The sequence below is a fragment of the Pholcus phalangioides genome, unplaced genomic scaffold (assembly GCF_987345545.1).
Source record: "Pholcus phalangioides strain wild (caught in Gottingen) unplaced genomic scaffold, Ppha-v1.0 ptg000008l_1, whole genome shotgun sequence".
Taxonomy (NCBI): domain Eukaryota; kingdom Metazoa; phylum Arthropoda; class Arachnida; order Araneae; family Pholcidae; genus Pholcus; species Pholcus phalangioides.
This window is the reverse complement of record NW_028301601.1, coordinates 36543735-36558832: the sequence shown is the minus strand read 5'-3', so window position 1 is coordinate 36558832 and position 15098 is coordinate 36543735. Positions and strand designations below refer to the sequence as shown.

Here is a 15098-nt window from a genome sequence, read left to right as displayed (position 1 = left end):
AAATATACCTGAAATATTTTCCATACTTCACAAGATCAAACATCTTTCTCATTTTATTAGGAATAACCGAATAGCGTTTGAATTTTTCTTTCAGGTTTATAGTAAACATTCAAAGACGTTGTCGAGAGAATCACAGAGATAAACAGCTCCATAGTTATGTACAAAACGGAAAAAAAAGGACGAAAAAAGAAATATATGCGTGGGACTCATTTGGGAGGCAAACACGTATTGAATTCGAGTATTTGTATTACGTTCTTTCATTTTATAAATAAAACCTGGAGCGGCACAGAATGTTGAGAATGTTTTCGAGCGAGAAAAAAAATTATGTCCATAGGAGCGGTTTATCTTTCCCGCACACATATTAAAACTACTTTTCTTCATACCTGAAAAAATTTCTTATTCTTATTCCCTGACTCTCGTTGAAATAGTGAAAAACGGGTATTGATGAGTGTTCAGTGTACTGGAAAATTTCTGGAAATAAGAAATACAAACGCATCAAAACCTAAGGGGTTGGATGATACATGGTTTTTTTATAACATTTGAATGAAAATTCCTCGAGTTTTCTCGCTTTTGTTATCACCATCATTCACTTCCGAACATTATAAATGTAATAGAAAAAAAACAGTATTTTCTTTTTCATTTGTGAGGGCTCTAAAAATAAAATTTATGATGTTAAAAAGAAAAATTAACATTTCAAGAGCGAAGAGTTTCTATGATTTGAAACTTCTTACTTGAAAAGATGGTCCATTTTCAAAGACTACTTTCAGTGATGGAAATACAGATATATACTCCCCCATTTTCGACATGATTTTTCTCGCTATATCCTATTTTTTTTTCATCATAAAACTCATGGGAGATGGTTCTTTGAGTCAGCTATTTTATTTCTTAAGCTATCGTTTTCCGGAAACGGTCCCTTAAGATTGAGAAAGTTTATTTTATTTTTGTTATCGAGGAGATTGGGAAAATATGGATCCGGTTATGAAAGTTTTATTTTCCTGAAACGGGGTTTTTTCCATGTACTATCAATTAAATTAATCGATGATGTTGAAAGAGTATACAAGTATTTATACAGAGTGAAACGTAGCTTATTCTGCCTAATAAAAGAGGGTGAGAGACGAGAGAGCCCAAAAAGTGGAACATAAACACTCTACCGAATGTCCTATCTCGAACCGTTCACGAGTTATGGTGGATAATGGATTATGGAAGGAAAATGCGTCAACTCTGAGAATACCAGAATCTGGGGAGTTCTGAGAATCTACACGTAAACTTAACACTTATTTGGAGACAGCAGAAAAAAACCATAAAGAGAGAGAGTAACTATTTTCAAAGAAATATCTGGATTTATATTGGTGAGATACAAACACTACAAGATTGGCAAAGTTGGTCAAAGTTGGTGGTGTCACCTTATAGGATTTTTGCAGCAAAATCGAATTGTCGCCAAAATTTGTCTGCCAATTCCGACCAGTTTCAGTTGATGTGTTGCGAACAAACAGCTAAATTTCTCCCTGTATCATAATACCGATATGGTTTACTGCAGACTCTATCGAAAGCTGGTGCAATGGGTTAGTTTTTGGTGTGTTTGACCGATTGTAGCTGGGAGGGTGTTTGCGGAATCGGCGATTAAGTATTTTGGCGAGAATTTGATTTTGAATTTTGTCAATATTTTCGCGCTTGTAGCTCGCCATTAAATCAAGATGAATGACGTTCGTGTCATCTCTTATAGGATTTTTCTGTTCTTTCCAAATATGTGCTTACTTCACCTGTAGGTTTTTCAGAAACTTCACAAATTTGGAGTTTTTTTCAGACTTTACCGACGCATTGCAGACGCATTTTCTTTCATATTCGATAATCCCCCATAAAAAATGGAGACTTTTTTTTTAAGAATTTTGGAGGGAAAAAATATAAATATTTCTCGTATATTGGATCTCCAATCCAAAAATTTGACTAAAATGGTTATTCCATCGCTATTACTAGAGAGTTTTTTTTTTTCTCCTGCGATACATAGTGTAGTTAAAATTTAAGCGTGAAATGCTTATTCATGTACCGACCTGTTTAAGAATTAGATTATAGGAATCATTGAAGTATATAGAAATCCATACATCATAAATGAAGTAAGTGAGTGATCTTCAAAGCTCTTTTCCGGAGAGCTTTATTCATGGACGAATGATGCATAAAGAATTCAAACCCCACAACTTAAATATTGATTTATAAAATCTTCATTTTTTCGATTGCATTGAGTTTCACTGATTCAGAAACCAAGAGCTTCGGGTTCTAAAGATCTTACGGGAGGGGGTATCCATTGAACAGGATACTTTTCTCTTTTGCGTGATTCTCCTCCACTTTCCTCAGAGAAATCTACATTTGTTTCTACACTGGAACACGATAATTTCTCCTTGAGGAATCCGATTCGAAAGAGATTGATTTCTTCCATTGTTTGAATACCTCGAGTATCATCTATCACTATAATAGCCCTCTTTTGTTCGGTTATGCATTAAAGGGATATCTCTGTCCTTGTTTCTAAAGAGATCTCTTTTTTTCCCCTCTCCGTGATTAATCCGGTATTCAATGCTTTTCCGATACCTTACTAATACGCATATACGGCAGTATTTCAGTAAAAAAAAATTCATTTTTCTGAATTGTTTTTCCAAGTTTTATTCAAAAATTGCTAATGCTGTCAACACCGTTTATTAAAATCACTGATAATGTTGTAATTCGGATATTGTTATCATTTTTGCAAAGAATGGAACGGACCACACGCAATATCACCACATGGGAAAAAATTCATCTGTAGTTATCGGCACTTCGCATAATGTTATCGAATTCTTTTTTCGTTGAATGTTTTTTTTTTTGCGCATTTTTAAGCTAAGGTATAACCAAACTAAATGTTTTCTCTGCATGTTATCGTTATCAGCCTGTAAGTCTGTGTAAGAGGCTCGAAGCTGTTCTCTTTCCCTCCCCCCCCCCCCCTGTTGCAAATATTTCCGTACTTAATGTGTAATCGATCGGTAGTATTCACTGTGATACATGTACGTATAGAGTTGCTTTTATACAATGGCCTTCCTATAAGTGAAGGCAAATGTATGACAAAAAAAAGAGTCCTTTCCTTTAGTTCTTGATCGTTTTTTTTTTCAATTCACCAGATTTAAATTTATTTTTTCGAGGGAATTTCTCAAGGGACCTATACATCGTAATTCGTGATACTTATATGAGAGTTTCATTCTAGCGTCTCACGATGTCTGAACAAGGAAAAAAAATGCAGGATGTTTTAACCCAAGCTGCCATCTAATAGCTTTATTTGAATCTTAGAAAACCTTTTCTTTTTTCGAATCAACCACCCCGAGACCTCCACCGGACTATTTTTCAACAGGTGGTTACGTAGGGAAATCGCCACTTACCAAGGGGTTATGGGAGGTTACTATGAATCTACTTATAGTGCATTTCGCTACTGTGGGTGTAGTAATACGTAAATAAGTAGTTATGTCTCGGTGGTATATTGGTTAGTGTGATTGCAAGAGAACAAGAGATTTATTTCCTGGCCGAGATGACAAACTTTTTCTTCCATAGTTCATCTCAGCATTAATATTCAGAAAGTCTTTTTCTTTGATGAATTGTTGTCTGAAAAAAATAGCATCTCTCTCTGGTTGTTGTTCGTTGGCTGAAATTTGATTTATGTGGTTACCAACGTGAAGAATAACCATCTTGCTAGTGAAAGTGTAAGTTCATTTTCCTACTCCAACTAAACATCGGTTGCTTGATATTCTCGAAAAACTTTATCATCGCTAGCACACTCATCGCTAATTTGAAAAACTGATCCGTTTGTTTGCTCATACATATTCAGGCGTTATTATTGAATCAGAAGAACACGATGGAAAGTAAATATATTTTGCTGTTTTACACAGTATTTATTGTTTACGCTCGCTTTCATTGAAACATTAGCAAGAATACCACCAAACTGAAAATATTTATCCTGTAAAGTATCTCGAATTCTCTTCATCCATATTTTTCAAGTGATGCTGCTCCTAAACTACCTCAAACGTATGCATATTGCATGATTTAACTGTGTATTGCTATATTATTAGAATCATGTATGCAAACAATGAGGACCTACAAAATGTCTCGCTGCAAAACGTAATCTGTTGGTTGTCGCATGGCTTGACATAATGAGACATAATTATGTTTGGATTGGCTCTCATTTGAGCATAGCTCATTAAATCAATACTAACCGTGCGACGTGGGAAAACTGAATGTATTGATTCCCCTTCTATACGCTCATACGGAAGGGGAGAAGGTGTAAGTTATTCAACATGTTTGATTATTCATCTCTCCAGGTTCTATATAGGATACTATTATACCTAACCTAGGTTCCCTTGGTACCTAGGTGGTCATAAATGCATTGGTTCACATCAATGTGATCCCAAACCTCATCCAATATTTGAATTATTTTTTATTACATTAATTCAACACAGTAGAGTAAAAAAAGCATAATTTCATTACTTCACGTAATGTCGAATAATGTCTAAGTGTAAAGCAAAAGTATATTTAAAATAGGATGCATGTAGTTATAAAAATATTATATGATTACATCTGGTATAAACCACGGGTCTTCGACTCAATACTCGTGCGTTTTCACCATCTCCTATATACATAGAGTATACGCAGACTTCTATTTACGTATAATATAGGGGGTAGTGGCTTTTTGTGTGTGGCCCACCGACAATTTTGAGAAAATAGTTGCTTTGCATTGAAAGGGGGATTGAATGAAAAAAAAAAAGCCGTTAATGCCCGCTGGCCATTCAGAGCTGTACTGTAGCAATTTTGAGTTAGATATATAAAAAACAGATGACAATACCCCCAGAGCACTATACCCACAGAGGTATACATCTTCCCGAGACCAATGGCATATCAAGACAGAGAAGATCCCTTGGAATCTGATTCAGTCTCAGACTTTGTACTTTAATTGCGACGTCTTTCCTAACCTCATATGCTATAAAGTATATAGTGATATTTTGATGGAATTCCCCGATCAACGGTTGTCAGTGATGCCAATATTGTATTATTTCCATGTTCATATATGATATATTATTTATCCAAATCATATATACTTGCAAAATTCAAACAAGATATTATTAAACATTGAATCTGCTCTCTGCTTTGATGGGCTGAGCGCAATTGTTGATTGAATTATTGATTGAATAGTTGATTGAATTTTTATTATTGATTGAAATTTTATTGGTGACCGGTGTTCGGCCCGTGGTCTTGGTGGCTGGCGAGACTTTTTTTGCAGCATGACCCAGCCGTAAGGTAACCTGCTTATATCCCACAAGGGACAGAGAGGGGACCATGTTTGGTGTCTTCATAACTCATGTGCCGTATGCCAACAAGAAAACGCGTAGCTCTTCTCTGCAACCCTTCAAAAATTCTACGTCCCTCTGTGGGTATGCAAACACCACACATGGCCCACTCTATCCCTTGTGGGATATAAGCAGTATACCTTGTGGCTGGGCCATGCTGGAAAAAAAGAAAAAGCCCCGCCAGCCACCAAGACCACGGGCCGAACGCCTGCCAGTATTGCGCCACCGGACCTCCGACCCATGTAAAAGACCACAAACACTAACAACAAACATGACCCCCGCTCTGAAGCAGATTACCTGGCGGCTAAGCCAGGCAAGAAAAACTGTCCCTTCATCTGGGCCCGGCAGGAATCCCGGGCTCGTAAGCCACAGGGCCCCACCCCGCTGAGGCCCCATCGCCTTCGACTAGTGGCATTCACACCCCTCAAGACCCCGGAAACCGCAGCCGGCCGCCAAGTATTATGGGCAGACCGCCCGCCGGTACCTCACCATCGAGCCCCCAACCCACGTAAGAGACCAAGGAAAACATCCTGAGCCATCCGCCCTCATCACCGTACTCTGTCCCCAACTATCAGCCGATGTGCAACACCAACTCCTCTCATCTGGTCCTCTGTTGGAAGGGTTTTTTCATAGGCCCGAATCTGAAAATAGATCATGAAAAACAGGACACATCTACAAATTCAAGTCCAGTGAGTTGTAAAGAGAGCCGTAAGAACATGTCATGAATAAAGACTTCATTTTCTGAATATGTTTACATATTGGAAAAGAACGCAGGTGACGGGTGGGGGGTTATGATCGAAATGTTCATAATTTTAAACCGAATGGATAGGATGGACCATGAATTATTAGTACACCGTCAATCAACTGCTTCGACAAGGCGACACAAGGATCGGTTAGTAAGGGACAATTCCAGATTGTGGTGTCTCAGGGAAGTTTTTCTTTAATAGGGTTGTGTTAATAAATGGAATAGCTTACATGGTGGGATCGTCAATTCTAACACAATTGGTACGTCTAAAAAGAAGTACGGTACACATATTGGGATAAATCGAGAAACTATCCATACTAAGATAAGAGAGCCATAAATATCTATGGGCATATTTTATAATTTAGTTCCTATAATTGCATTTTTAATTGGAGGGTTGTATTTTAGCAATATGTGACATACGTACACATTCCGGCGTATACCGATTCCTTAGAAATTCCGCAAGATGAATGTTCGAGGTGCGTGTACAGGTGAGTAGTAGTAATCGTAACTAATATAATCTAACTAATCGCCATACACCACTGGAGACGCGACCTTCCTTATTTCATGAGCCCTGAGGAGTGAGGCTCTGAAGTAGTGTCACCTGGTTTCGAATCCCGGCGGAGACCAGATCACTGTGCTTTCTGAGTTAACCCCGGGGCGATATCCAGAAAAAGTATATTTGCTTAAATTCCAGAATTATCATTGGAAATACAGTAATTCCATAATAATTTCTGAATTAATTTTTTATATAATTTCATAATAATTTTAGAATTGCTTTTAGAAATAACTTCAGAATTGCCAAAACAAATTAATTCAGAATTGATAAAAATTTATAATTATTAATAAAAGAAATAATTTCATATAGTAACTAAATGATAGAAACAATAGCACAATTCATAAAAGTAATTCAAGAATTACGCAGAAGAGAAAGAAAATTCAAAACCGGGGAGAGAAATAATTTCAGAATTATTGAAAATTTATATTGAATGAAAGAAATATTTACAAAATAAACCAATAATTTGGAGCTCCTTTTAAGCGCTGAGCACGTTGGCCCGTCCGTTGAGGCACCATTGAACACAAGTCGTCAAGAATAAAAGATAAAAATTTTGTCAATTTTTATCTTACTAGTAATACTTAAAGCCCGCGGCCCTCATGGAAGGTTCTAATTTGACCCGCAATTTCTAAAAATTTAAAGACCCCTGATATAAAGAAATGTTTCACGAAAAATATAATTACTACACCAATTCGAATTAGACAGAGATCATTACATTGATCAGTTTTTAGTCATTTTTAATCTCATAGCGATAATTTGTAATCATTTTATCAATTTTTATCTGCATTTATGATTCATATAATTACCGAATTTCATATATTAGCCTAATTAAAGGAAAATACTGTATATGTGCGTTTCAATGAACTAGGGGGCTATTGGATTTTTTTACATTCCCCCATCATCGGAGCATTCCACGTATTTATTATTCTTCGCAATCTGATCCTCATTAATTAGGGATTTTTTTAATTCCCTCTCAAATTTCAGTTTTTTATATATTTCGACTTGGAAAAAACTTACATTAGAAACATTCTGGCTGATTGCTGATGTTGGAATATTCGCGAGAGGGAAATATTTCTCATGAAACTTAAAACTATTAAAACTGCCATTAACGATTTTAATTTTTTTTAATAACTATAAAAGCATAAAAATACGAAGATATAGATTTTTCTTGTAAATTACGTATGATTTCATTTCATCGTATAAATACAGGGTGCATAGCAAACAACAGGAGGTATGACATTTTACTGGCGAACCGTTGATCCTAGAGGCATACTTCCAGTAAGAAAAAGTATCCAAATAAGGTATAGTACTCACACACATACACACACAGAGAGAGATAGAGATATGTGATTCATGTGGAAAGGGTTTGTATAGTTATTAAAATAAAAAATTTTTGTATAGGGACACCCTGCGCCCAAAAACCAAATTACAACGTTGTTATCCTGTCTCTCACGACGCCAAAAAAAAAAGTCCACTAGTGCAATATTCACTGAAATATTCGAATTCAAAAAACGGTGGAAAGTTGATAAAACAGCATTAAATGCGGGTAAAACGGTATTTTACGCTGTCTTTTGCGCAAGAAAAGATTTTGTAATTCATCGATTCCGACGAAGATGAAAGCACAGAAACTGATGATATGTCAAATTGCTTTCGTATTAAAAGGTGGAAATCCATCTCTTTCAACTTTTCACAAAATAAAATGAGAAAAAATTTCATTTCATTCAGATTTCTTCTACAACCTTCTTTATTAATATTGATCCTTCATCAGTTTCCAGTACACAAGCTGTGTACTTACGGTCTGAAACAGCAATTGAATTGTTTCTCTGCATAATCGATGACTCCACCCATCTTAATCAAATATTGTATACACTGGAACCGTTGATTTATCGATAAGCGGGGGCCGACTGTACGTGTAATAAATACTTACAAAAAATATATTTTAATTGCTTGTCTGAATGCTGACCTAGGTCGGACGTCTATCCGAACGCGTTCTGTCACTCTGACGTAACGCAGACGCAACAATACGTGGTGCGCAACGCTTGAATCAGTTAGTACATGATATGCGTGTGTGCTATGTATGCTGAAATGTATTTTTCTGCTGATCACAAATCTCTTTGTGAAATTTTTACATTGACAATACTCAATTTGCAATTGTATTCAATTTTCGCATAATTTGGATTCTAACAGTCTTTGTCTTCTTTGCAGGTCACATTGTGATTGAAGGAGAAGAAAAATGAGTGCCGTAAAACCCACTCCATTCTCGTCAAGGACTAAATCTCTGCGCGAAAGGTTCAGTTCCAAACGTAGTTATTCGGAAAATTTCAAGGACCCTCCTCCACCTTCAACATCGAAGCAAACGGACAGCGCTGGCCGAAATGTCAGACCGTCGATGCCAAACATCGGGATGACGATGCCCCACGCCGACAACACCAACTCAACAGCGGCAGTGGTTCAAGCGTCGATGATGCAGCACATACAACAGCAACAGCAGCTGCAACAGGGACCTTTCCAGCCGGTTACTGTACTAAGTGAACATTTCAACCCTTTCGCTGCACTACCAGAAGAGACCTATTGCAGCGCTCTGGACATCAACAGTCAAGAAGGAGATCCTAGATTCCCTTGGCAGAGGGATGCGGCAGTTCAGTGCGACCTCTCTCCTAACGGTGAAGGCTACAGGTCAGTTCTTTTTCTGGCAGTCTCAATCGAAAATCAATTGTTCAATGGATCAGGAATGGCTTCGATACTTTACATCCGTACACGAGATGGCGATTATGTTAATCAGTATTTGCGCATTCTTGCATGGTGAGATGAGTGAGATTTTTGTTGTTGTATATGTTGCAGGTATGCTAGAAAAGACAGCTTCTTCATGATATCAAGGGACGCTGCAAATAAGTTGCAAGAATCGACTGCATCTTCTGTACCTCCTCCTCTTCCACCGACACCTCCTAACCTCCCTGAAAGTTCTCCAAAACGTGCCGCGGTGCCAACCTCTCTGATGCACAGTGGGGATAGCACGGGCCAAACAGTGGCGGAGAAGTTTAAAGAGGTAAAATAGTCATTATGTAGATATTGCAACCATTTCTTAGCGTATTAACATTTCATTTGAATCTTTCACGGAAATTAATTTTCATAATGGCACAATATTTGCTAATAATCGGTTACAGTGAAACGGAGATGCGCAGTGGTAAGATGCTTCTCGCCACAGAGAGCAACAGGCCTGCAATGGTACAACTATCGAATCATTACACTTCACTAATAGTTAGAAATATTGATGACAGATAACAGCACTACACATAACAAACATTACGCAGCAACAAACTTCACGTTACGGCATGCATCAATTCATTAGAAATTCCGTAGAGGAATGTGTACGAGGTGCATATACGGTTAGTAGTGATAAGATGCTCGTCTTTCATCACGATGGTCAACATCGAGAACCACGGGTTCGAATCCGGAAGAACATTGAAAGCAAGTTCTTTACGTACTGAGCCTGAGTGATCACCGATAGATGGCGCTTTCCTTTCCCACCCAACTCCACTGGTTTGAAATTGTCATATGCGATATGACCAGAGTTGGTGTGCGATAAAGTAGTCAAACAGAGGAGTCTACATGAAGCCATTTTCAGGTTTCACGGGGCACAAGGTTCTAGCGCATTATCATTATCTAGTAAAGTATTGTTCAAACTTATTTGCCCAACTATTCAGCCTATCCATAAGAGGAAAAATGATTTACCCTGCACTCTACTGGGTGGCCAAAAAGTCCGTAAACATTTTAAAAATGAATAAAAAACGTAAAAATAACCGAAATAAAAAATGGTTTGCAGGGTTAGCATTGCTAGGTCAGAGTTTTTTTGAAATTCTGTTCGTTATTTGCGTATCTTTTCTTTCACTTGGGTACGCCAGCGCCACCTATCGGCTGTTTTTTCAGTTTTTTTTCGAGAGAAAGAAATTCCCGTGACCTAGCGATGCTAACCCTGCAAACCGTTTTTTTATTTCGGTTATTTTTCCGGTTTTTATGAATTTTCATAGTTTCTACGGACTTTTTGCCCACCCTGTATATATGCACTACATTCTCTTTTCATGCATATGAAAAAACTTGGGTCATATTTATTTAGTTTATATTTATTTTTTCTTTATTCCCAAAAATAATTTATCAATAATTTACAGAATAATTGGTTATTCTAATAATTTGAGCTCACTTATAAAGTGGTATATCAGTCAATACGATGTTTCGTCTTCCTTCATGATTCTGTACCATTGAAATAGTGTTTGGAAACTTGATTCCCCTTTGCAGTGCATTTCGTAGTGTTCATTTGTTTCGTTTTGCATGTAGGAGCCAATTATTTTTTACAAGTTTTAAGATTGAGAAATTTTCGGAATGACAAGAAACCCATTATTTCACCTTGGGTTATTTTTGAAAAACACTTTCTTCCACTTTTTTTTTTTTTGCGTCATTGTATATTATTCCGCTACGAGCTAATTCCGAATTGTAACTTTGTAGTAACATTTCCATTTCTATTGACAGAAATTGTACCCAGAAATGTTTACAATAAATATTTCCACTCTCTGAAGATAGCGCTGAAAACATTGGGATGAAAAAGTTCTGAAAGAACATATAGCCGTCTTTCAAACAATCGAAACCCGTTTCTCTATATAGTGCTCACCGCGTATTCTCAGAAATTGAGCTTGTCATCAGCCAGCTCACTGGCTCATATTTCAGCCATCATCCTAAAATTTATTGCTTTTGTTAAGACCAATATGCAATAAGAACTTTTCCAGCCACGCGTTTTCGCTGCCTATAAGCGTTAAGGGCATTTGATGAATATAAATTACGTTTTTTTTAGAGTTCCGGTCGAATTGAAAAAGTCGAATAAATGAAGTTTTACGTCGAATAAATGAAATATAGCATCATTATAATGAATAGGAACCATAGGCCACATAAGTAAAACGTCGTATAAATGTGAAAGTTGTAAAACTGTGAGACGTGTATAAAAAAAAGTTCCACCATGTTCTTTATATTCTTGCCGAATGTATTCAACGAAACATCGGCTAAAAATCTAGGGTAGCAGCAATTGATCAGAGACAAATTTGTATCGACAGTTGGCCAGTGAATGCTATCCTGGACACACCTGCATCTCGAAACATCTATTTCCTTTTGACGCTTCATACGTCATTTCGGGAACAACAATTCACTATCGCGAAATCTTACACGAAGGGGGAGGAGGGAAGGAATATTGAACGACCACTGAGTATTAAGCCTAATGGGATTCGTCGTCCACCATTCGTCTTATTCGTTATACAAATCCGTTCATCCGATTCACTAGTCGATGAAGCCTTCAATCTCACATTCTGAACGAACACCACGCGACCCTTTATCTGGTCCCGCTCTTCCATGAAAAGATCTATAGCGAGTGACGACCTTGGAAAAACTCCGACACTGGGAACAAGCAGTATTCTTATTTTCACTGTGAAGATATCGAAAGTTTTTGCAAGAATTCTTTCGATACTAAATCAATCATCCGCAATAGGATTAACGTAAATTCCAATGACAGATTCTAAGGTAATATACACCAAAACTAACCAAAGTAACTAAAGAAATTTTTTGACATAATCAAAAAAAAAAAAAATCGGTTAGAGACCACACATGCCCAATCCATGACCCACGGGACAAATGTAGCCAGCCCTTGAAGTCATCTGATGTGGCTCGTGACCTCAAACCTAATTTTTGTAAAAATGAACTAAGCGATACAGTGCCAGATCACTTGGTTAAGTGATCAGCGGTGCAGTTTCAGAGCATTCACCTCTCACGCGGTACATTTCCGGATAATTTGAGCAATCCGTGGCATTGTACATTCTGAGATCACTTAATACTATAATGGTACCTAAAAAATCATTTCTTAGTAACACCTGTATGAAACTACGTCTCTTAGACGCATAGTTTAACATTCTAAGGTTAGGTTACGTTAGGCATATTTACAGGTCACTTGAGTGATCGGCACACAGTTCCACGGCACTTAAGGGACCTGCGTCACTTTCACTGATTACGCGAGTGACCCGTGGCACAGTTTCAGATTAATCCGGCGGCCCGCGGTACATTTTTATATCCCTTTAGTGACTCGCGATGTAGTTCCAGATCTTTTCAGTAGACTACGGGACAGTCTGCAAAGTTTCATATCACTTGAGTGATCTGTTGCACATACCTAAACCTCTTATTGTATAAGTCGCGAACCCCTGGGCACATTTACATATCCATGAGTAACCAGCGACGCTGTTCCAGATTATTTTATTAAGTGCCACGCGGCACGTTTTCAAATCAACGAAGTGGCCGCACTACTCTAATAGAGGCTGAGCACCCTTGGGTTAGGCTGATATTCAACCGTTTCTCTTACAACGGTGAGCTATCTCGTGCTAGATAGCTGGATTTCATTGGCAACCCTAGAGCTTCTTGAATACCCGATGTAGTGCTCCTTGACACCCTAGGCTGACTTATCCCCCCTCCCCCAATCTTTAAATGAAGTGTGACGTCGTTATTATCGATGTAGCCAGTCTCTCTCTCTCTCTCTCGCTGCTCTCTATCCTGCTTTTTTTAACGATTTGCGAGACATCACAGAGAGGCAAACCTGAATTTATTCAAAGATGAATTTATTTCAAAGTACACACAATTGCATCAATCACACATTTTTTTATGCTAATACTGGTCGTGAAAAGGTACCAGGAGTAATTAATTCAATCTATATATATATAAAACTTTCATTTTTCTTGAATCGATTGATACCATTAATTGTAACCTGCGTAGTATCATTCACGTGGATTTTTGCGAAACAAACTGGAACTGATTTTGTCCAACCCGGTAGTTTGACACAGAGTACTGATTTTAAAAGGTCAAGAAACTGGAAATCGAGTATATGCAATAATTTTATAATCAAATAAATTCTAAATATGAAAAATTGTAAAGAAAGTGATTTCACCGGCATTTCTACTTTTAGTGATACAGACACGATACTCAAGTCAGTAAATATTAATAAAATAACGTTTTTTGCCATCAAAACATGTTTTTTAATCATGCACGTACATGAAGAAAAAGAAAATAATCCAATTTTATTCGCGCGTTGCTCTGTTTATACACGAACAAAAAGTGATTGCCATAACATTTGCTGCTCTTCCTAAGATGACATTTCAATTTAGCAGGAGACCACGACAGGGAAGTGGATTTAATTTTCTCCGGGATGAAGCAAAATTCAAATTACCGCATTAAATTGGTTTTCCTCTCGTTCGTTCTCTCTCTCTCCTCTATCTCTTGTTCTTTGGTAAAACCGAAGCCATGACCATGCCAAACACTCAAATAAGAAAACGTCATCCATGACCGAATTCACGGCATTCTTGGAAATTGAGGGGGAAAAAACAACGCGTAAAAAAAAAATATATATATATATAAAAGAAGATTACTTTCTAAAAATCTGGATCTTTGACTTCAGCATAAAATTTTATTCACTTATTTCACAGGTGTCATACAAAAAAAGTAAATAATTGAAGTAAAAGGAATTGGCTTGGACTTTTGGATTATACGAAACAGGATTTCGAACAGCAGCGTTGTAATTTAAAAAACAAATAAATAAACAAGTAAATAAGAATAGAGAGGGAAGAAGTCTTCGGGGGCAAATGGAAGTGGCTAATTGAATTTACATCCAATTACTATGTTACACGGAGCGCAAACGAATAAGAAAATTAAATTGTTTGATGATAATTAAACAAAAGAAAATACGGCCTCTTTCAAAAGAATATTTTTCCTGCCAAATACTGAAAATATATTTTAAAAGTTTTCCGAAGAAGTAATTAGCAAATAATATTCCTTTTTCAAATATTGTGGAATTAATTAAGGAATAGATGCGTATATAGTACATGTATAATACCAAGTGTTCACGCTCTGAAAAACTATTATAATTAATAACGAATTTCAATCCCGGAATACAATAGATAAATAACACAGATAATAAATAGATAATTTTTTTTAGTTTTAATGCACCCGACTACGTTCGAGAGCACTTTCCTATTGAAATGATACAGGAATGAATTTTCTATAGAAAAGTCATTTTTATGTCTAATTTTAAGCAAAATTCACGTAATATTCGTAACACGATTGCAAAAATTCTATAAATCAAATGTTTTGTTATTTTCATATCACATTCAGCTAATAATGGCACAAGTTATGTACCAAAATTTAAAGGATTGTATGGTATGCTCATAAGTTACACTCCAAATTTGTTAATGTACGGTGAATTTTTTTTTTAATTTCATCTATAAAACACTGTTATCAGAAAAACACAGGATATCATTATGGAATCTCGTAATGATCCAATGAATAGATTTTTAGAAAAATCATATTTCAAACTCAACTGAAATGTTAAAAATAGCATTCTTCTCAAAACAAGTTAATAATTTTTCTTCATGGA

The 15098-nt window shown here is 36.7% G+C and overlaps 1 protein-coding gene across 1 annotated transcript in view; it reads left to right on the top strand.

The window, feature by feature from the left end:
* Positions 1 to 15098, top strand: part of LOC149084226 (uncharacterized) — a 385762-nt gene that overhangs the window by 188562 nt on the left and 182102 nt on the right. Inside the window, exons 2-3 of the mRNA XM_089234569.1 lie at positions 8855 to 9325; positions 9491 to 9695. Of these exons, the coding sequence (XP_089090695.1) occupies positions 8883 to 9325; positions 9491 to 9695 (648 nt within the window). The 5' untranslated portion in view covers positions 8855 to 8882. The remainder of the gene's footprint in view (positions 1 to 8854; positions 9326 to 9490; positions 9696 to 15098) is intronic.